Raw genomic sequence first — 7,351 nt, 5'->3', positions numbered from 1 at the left:
CATTCGTTATACTTGACTAAGTCCTATGTTTTATTTGAACCAGAACACGCTCTATCTAGTCATATGGCTAGACTTTGAAGGTTGTTGATAAAACATACATGTAATTTTACACAATTGAAAAAAGCTCTCGTTTTAAACTTTTTTTTACTAAATATTCATTCACCAAACATCACAATCTTAATTCACCAGCAAAGCTCCAAACATTCGAAAAGCTTAGAATGACCTCACACAATTTTACAACAGCAGCGCTAATATATTCCGCTCCACCTAATAAGTTATGGTGGCAGTACGTCTGATCACCCGTCTACACATTCAGAACTTGGTCAGAACGTTTAGATCAAGACGACACGAGGCTGGTCATCTTCCCACCCACCCAATCGGAATAGCTCTCAGCCTAAGTCACCTCAAGTCATCTCAATAAGATGATACAGCAACAATCAATGAAGTGTTGTTCGGCTACTATCGATCTGAAGATCGTTTTGCTTACCGTTCTCCTCATAGGAGAATTTAGCCGTTTCCGCTTTCGAATACGAAAGAACGCTCATGGCAGCTGCGTGGCTTTGTTTCAATTTTTCAAAATTTCTTCCTCAACCGAAATCGATTAAAATCGAAATCCATTTGCCCAAATTCGGGTCAAAGGCCCTATCTGCGAGGCTTTATTTATAGCGCAGCTACTTCTGGCCCAGCGAAAACGGAAAAACTTGAAATGCAACACGAAAATTTGCGAACTTCAGGTGAAGAACAAGAAGCGCGTGTGCATAATTTTTCAAATGACTCCAGCAGAAAAAATCTCACGGAGAAATGGAGAAGAAGCGTTATGTTTCAATTTTTCATCTGGGAGCGTCCTTGGATGGGGCAACTTGAAATGCTCTCTGATTTAAAGAATTAATTCAAATTATCTTAAACGGTTCAATGTACTATTGATAACATTTCCAAAGAAAATGTTACCCCCTACATGGATGTCCCTCTAATAATGGGATCCAGTTTTATCAGAATTCGACCGTTTTTGGGATCGAGTGGGCATATAAGTTCAATCGCCCCGGCCAACCATCGACAAGCCACGATCTGGGATGTCACCGTATAAAACCAGAACGGTGGGACCGGCCAAAGTTTAGTTTGGTTCCATTCTTACGGTCAGCGCGAAATCGAAGTTTTCAGTGATATTTTTTTTGGTTCGCTGTTCTCGCAGAATATCGGTTTTGGATTCATCAGCCATCCGGGGGTGTAAAAATTCAAGGTTAGTTTATGGGCTTTGTGATGAGCTTGCCATTTGCCAAGGTCTGTTTGAAATTGTGCAAATTTATCTTATGCATTCCATCTGAACCGAATGCTACTTTTTTGATGAGTGCAAGTGCAAAGGAAATGTGAAGGTCAACTTTCTGAAGAAAAAAAAAATCTAAAGTGAAAAGAGTCCAAATACAGAAACAACTCTAACGACAGAAATCAGATGCAATCAATTATCTGAAGAAGAATTTTCAATGTTTTCAAGGAAAACCCGAAATGAAAATCAGCAATTTCTTAAAATTTAACATTCACATTCACATTTTCTATAAACTTCAATCCATAATCTTTGATTCGGATGGGAATTAAAAAGGCAAACAAACATGATCGTGCTAAAAGAGAGCAAAGGAAATTTTACATTCTATCATAAGAAAGAATGGATAAAAAAACTTCCATTGAATAAAACTTACTCTTGTATACCGAAACTCTAAAAACAAACAAAACAAACAAAACAAACAAAACAGACAAAACAAACAAAACAAACAAAACAAACAAAACAAACAAAACAAACAAAACAAACAAAACAAACAAAACAAACAAAACAAACAAAACAAACAAAACAAACAAAACAAACAAAACAAACAAAACAAACAAAACAAACAAAACAAACAAAACAAACAAAACAAACAAAACAAACAAAACAAACAAAACAAACAAAACAAACAAAACAAACAAAACAAACAAAACAAACAAAACAAACAAAACAAACAAAACAAACAAAACAAACAAAACAAACAAAACAAACAAAACAAACAAAACAAACAAAACAAACAAAACAAACAAAACAAACAAAACAAACAAAACAAACAAAACAAACAAAACAAACAAAACAAACAAAACAAACAAAACAAACAAAACAAACAAAACAAACAAAACAAACAAAACAAACAAAACAAACAAAACAAACAAAACAAACAAAACAAACAAAACAAACAAAACAAACAAAACAAACAAAACAAACAAAACAAACAAAACAAACAAAACAAACAAAACAAACAAAACAAACAAAACAAACAAAACAAACAAAACAAACAAAACAAACAAAACAAACAAAACAAACAAAACAAACAAAACAAACAAAACAAACAAAACAAACAAAACAAACAAAACAAACAAAACAAACAAAACAAACAAAACAAACAAAACAAACAAAACAAACAAAACAAACAAAACAAACAAAACAAACAAAACAAACAAAACAAACAAAACAAACAAAACAAACAAAACAAACAAAACAAACAAAACAAACAAAACAAACAAAACAAACAAAACAAACAAAACAAACAAAACAAACAAAACAAACAAAACAAACAAAACAAACAAAACAAACAAAACAAACAAAACAAACAAAACAAACAAAACAAACAAAACAAACAAAACAAACAAAACAAACAAAACAAACAAAACAAACAAAACAAACAAAACAAACAAAACAAACAAAACAAACAAAACAAACAAAACAAACAAAACAAACAAAACAAACAAAACAAACAAAACAAAGAACAGAAAAAAATCTAAATGTGGAAAGATAAATAGTTACATATTTAAAATTTTCTCTATGGTACTTTTTTATTTTCTAAATAACAACCGATTTTAACCAAGGAAAAGCTCAAGAGCGGTTCAATCATTTTAAGTTGAGCTTAAAAGTCTTAATTTGTTTTTAAAGAAATGAGCGCAACAATTTATTCATGTTTTAAGATAAAAGATTTTTTCGAATTTTGATTTTCAGAAATCAGAATTGCCAGAGTAAGTGGTTAATCTGCCTGGACAGATTTCAATTCATTTATTTTACAGAATACAGAACCTTGATATAAATAGTCTTTAGGAACACACAATCGATTCGTGGAATTTAAATTTAGTGGAATTAAAATTCCATTGAATTTTAAAATTATAAAACCAAAACGAAGCGTTTGTACAAGAGTTAGTTAGGTCAGAACTTGTCAAAAACCATAAAGTAGGAACATATTCTGTTTCATGTTTTTATACTTGGCGCAAATGATGATGAAATCCAATTTCAATCACTAACCGGATAAAGATTTCACAGAAGCTTGCCAGAAGCTCACAATAAAAAAAAATTCCAAAATTTTAAATTTTGTTATTGAGATTGTTTTAGTTTTTCTCTTAATTTTTTTTCTCTCAAATGGATCGTTTTATTTTTGCAGATGAATTTGTTAATAAGCGTCATATGTTTATTACCGTTGTTGGTAATTGCAACTCCCATGGACGATGGATACGACTATCCCAAGCCATCCTGCCCGTTAGTATACCCATCAACCTCGACTGTATCGGTTCCGGTGCTGGAATATGTTACAGTAAAGGAATACGAAACCCAAACTATCTACAGCGTGGCGAAACCAAGCACAAGCTATTCAACAATCATCAAACCAACCACAACGACGGAGTATAGCCGGATCACCGATTACCAAACCAGAACCGTTGATCGCACTATCCAGAATACTATCACGCGCACAGAAACCTTACCGGCAGAAACCAGATATTCGACTGAGACTAAATACAGCACCCTGCCGATAACGATCATCTCCACAACAGTTTCAACTGCTCGAATCACCACAACGGCAACCAACTTCCAGATCCAAACTTCGACCATTCGGTACACGGAAACGCAAAAGATTCCGGTAACGGAAACCGTTTCCGTTTGTACCCCGGACAATGCCTATCTCCCGGCAGCTTCCTGTCCACCGCCCCCACCCTCAAACGCCTATCTTCCGGCTGACATCCAGCCTCCAAGAACGGCTCTTTCTATCGTTCCAGAAGCCCGACAAAATCCACTGTGCCCTCCTCCACCCACGATAACATCCACCAAGATCCAGGCGCTGGCAACGACGACCATCAAAGAAACCATCACCAGAACCACCATCATCCGCGGTGAAACGGCAACGAAATTCCTTACCGTCACAAAAACGGCACTTCCTTCCATTCGCGGGGGTGGCGGAGCGGAATCGGTTGTGGCTAAGGAAGCGGTAAAGAAACTGGTCACGATTACGCCCACGCTTACGAGTTACATCTATGCGGATACGATCACGAAAACCGTTTCAGCGACCCACACCCGCCGAGTGTATGTTTGAGAGTAGCGCCCGTCGAGAAAACGCCTGAAGGTAGGCAGAGAAAAAATAATCGATGAAAGACCGCGAATGTTGAAAAGCGGTGGTCCAATCAAAAAGTTTTCTGAGAAAAAAAATGTGAATACTCAAAATAAAGATTAAGTACATTTGGAATCAAAGTTGGGTTTTTCTAAGAGAAAAATAGGTTATATCGAGCCTAATACGAAAATAATGATGTACCTACATACATTAATACGGATTATCTCAAGCTCAAGTATACAGTGTAAGTTAGAGTGGCAGCCAAATGGGACATGTCGAATTTCGAAAACCTACCATGTATACTTTTTTTAGATTGGCCCAAACACTGACCTGTGCAAAATTTCAGCACAATTGAACTAGTGCCTCAAAGCGCTCAAAGTTACGAATATTTGACACTCAAAAATCACCAAAGGGGGGACAAAAGGAAATCAGAAAAATCGAAATTTTAATTTTGATGCTAAATGAATTAAAACGGTATTAAACATTAAAATCGGGTGTTATCTCAAGAGCAAATTTTGTGTCAAAAATCGACTTAAAATTTTTTAAAATCATTTAAAGGAGAACCAAAGGAAATCCGAAAAATCGAAATTTAAATTTTTATGCCAATGACTCGAAAAAGCATCAAACGTAAAGATCTGGTGCCAAATATTAGCCAAAAATCAAATTGCCGTTTTTCGGAGAATCGACAAAATTCTAATACCTTGCTGGGATTCATCAGTGATGTCAGTTGAATTGATTGTTTTTCAATGCCAAATCACATACCCTATTTATCAGCTTATAACTATGAGATGAAACGAAGCTATGTTCTTCGACAAAGTTTTTTAGCGGAAAGGTTTCTTTGAAGAATTTTTAAATTTGTACAAAAAAAGCATTAGCAGGATTTCTACAAAAGAAACAAAAGTTGTGTTATTTTTTCCCATACAAACTTAAAATTTCAAATTTACTTATGTAAACGTTACTTAAAAATGTTGCAAAAAATCATAGATGAGTTTTGAACCAAAACGAACCTTTTTAGACCCCAGGGTTCGACAAATTCCAAAAAGACCCCAAATCGACTAAGTCTAATACGTATAACACATACCATTCAAAAGTATGAAACCTACAATGTAAATCACAAAGCGGATCAATATTATAATTTAACATCGATTATTATGTAAAATTGCGCTATATGTAACACAAAAATGAAAAAAGCAATGATTCAAACATTTGCCATGAAAACGAAGCAAACTCACATTTTTATAGTTTCATATTGAGGATCCCTTCTTCCGAATATGAAATCACTAGCTGACCCGGTGTGCTTTGCTACACCTTTCAAAATCAAATGATATTTTCAAAAATTATTCAAATTTGTATTTTTTTATAGGCATTATTTTAAATCGAACTATAGCATAATTTATTAGCAACCGCTATAAAATGAGAGCTGCAGCTGGAGTTTCGAATAGCAACACAAAGATAACTTAAACAAATATTCTAAGAGCACCTGCAACGGTTCAGGCCCAAATATTGGTTTTAAGTATACCAGTTTAAGCACAATTTGAAATTTTAGAATCGGCTAAAACACCCACTCCCCACCGGTGTAGGAGCAAATTTAAAACGGAAACACTTTCATTGCAGACACTCAATAATTGAGAAGAAAAAACCTATTTTATTAGAAAAATTTCATGAGTTTTGAGTTTCACGGTTAATTGTCTTAAAATTAATTCTACGAATATTGTTTTTGACAGAACAATGATTTCAACTATTCTACCAGGATTCCATTAATTTACAAGCAAAAATGACTACACAACGAGGAAAAAAGGTCAATTGAAACAATTCTTCAATTAATTCAATCAAATTGCTTTGAATCAATGGAATAAGCTTTTGTTGAAATGAAATGAAAAAGCAATTTTTATCAAGTTATTGCTGACATTGATATAGGAAACGAGAAACGTTCATCCCAAAGTCAAAGGAAATTTTCCTTTGATTTGTCGACATTTTTGTTTGACAAAAACTTGTTTCACTATTTGTAAATTTATGTATGGATACCGAAAAATATGCTGATATTGACGAAAACTCCGAGCAATCCATACGAAACTAAAAATCTCTCAATACCTCAAATAAAACAAAAATTATAGAACAAACAATAAACATTTATTTTATCTCATCGAAAAAGTATAAAAATTTTCTTTTCGTTTATTTTATCAAATTTTAGAACGCTGACGGGATTCACTCATTCGTCGAGCCCAAATGAAAAGCTTTTTATTTAATTATAATAAATCGAGAATAATGTGACATCTATTATTTATACTTGATATGGTTTTTATTAACATCTATTCTCAATTTATGTTACGTATAGGGTGGTTGAAGCGAAAAAAAAACATTCAAATAATATCTCAAAAAGAAACTATTATCACACCCAATGTTACCCAAACATGTGTGAAATAAATCATTGTTGGCTAAAATTTTCTCACCGTGAACTAAATCGGTCTGTCGTATATTTTGAAATCCTGTTCCAAATTTGCATGAATTTGGAACAAAGGCGTATAACTGTTGGGAATTTTGAAATCGATAACTGTGCTAAAACAGCGATTTACGCCACCGGTGCCAGCCGAAATGTTTTAGCGTGGTCGAAAACCGTGTTTTGCATCTACCGTTGGGACAGCCCTAAACCTTGCTCTATAAATTTGTGATAAAGATCTGATAATTTGAATCTTTCTGGACGGTCTCAAATGAATCGTACGCAATCAATCTAACTTATAGAATATGAATGTTTTTTCTTGATATCTTCTGGATTTATGCTGAAAAACTGATAAGAGAGCCCCCTGTCCCTACCGTCACCCTCTGCTGAATGGAGTTCGTGATTTTTAATAACCATACCTAATTTTTTAGTTCCCAAAAATCCTCTTATATCAAATATAGTTCAATTGATTGATAAGTTTTTAAGCTTTACAACAAAATTTATATGGACCCTTCTCCTTTCTTCCCCTCTC

The 7,351-nt window shown here is 33.9% G+C and overlaps 1 protein-coding gene across 1 annotated transcript; it reads left to right on the top strand.

Annotated features, from left to right (window-relative positions):
• Nucleotides 1-1,071: 1,071 nt before the first annotated feature.
• On the top strand, nucleotides 1,072-4,466 carry LOC129759599 (mucin-2-like). The gene is made up of 2 exons (XM_055757072.1): nucleotides 1,072-1,237; nucleotides 3,444-4,466. Exon 2 carries the CDS (start codon nucleotides 3,444-3,446, stop codon nucleotides 4,365-4,367), a length of 924 nt encoding a protein of 307 aa, XP_055613047.1. The 5' UTR covers nucleotides 1,072-1,237; the 3' UTR covers nucleotides 4,368-4,466.
• Nucleotides 4,467-7,351: the final 2,885 nt, after the last annotated feature.

This window comes from Uranotaenia lowii, unplaced genomic scaffold (genome assembly GCF_029784155.1).
Source record: "Uranotaenia lowii strain MFRU-FL unplaced genomic scaffold, ASM2978415v1 HiC_scaffold_1986, whole genome shotgun sequence".
NCBI lineage: Eukaryota > Metazoa > Arthropoda > Insecta > Diptera > Culicidae > Uranotaenia > Uranotaenia lowii.
This window is presented reverse-complemented; position numbering and strand designations above follow the sequence as displayed.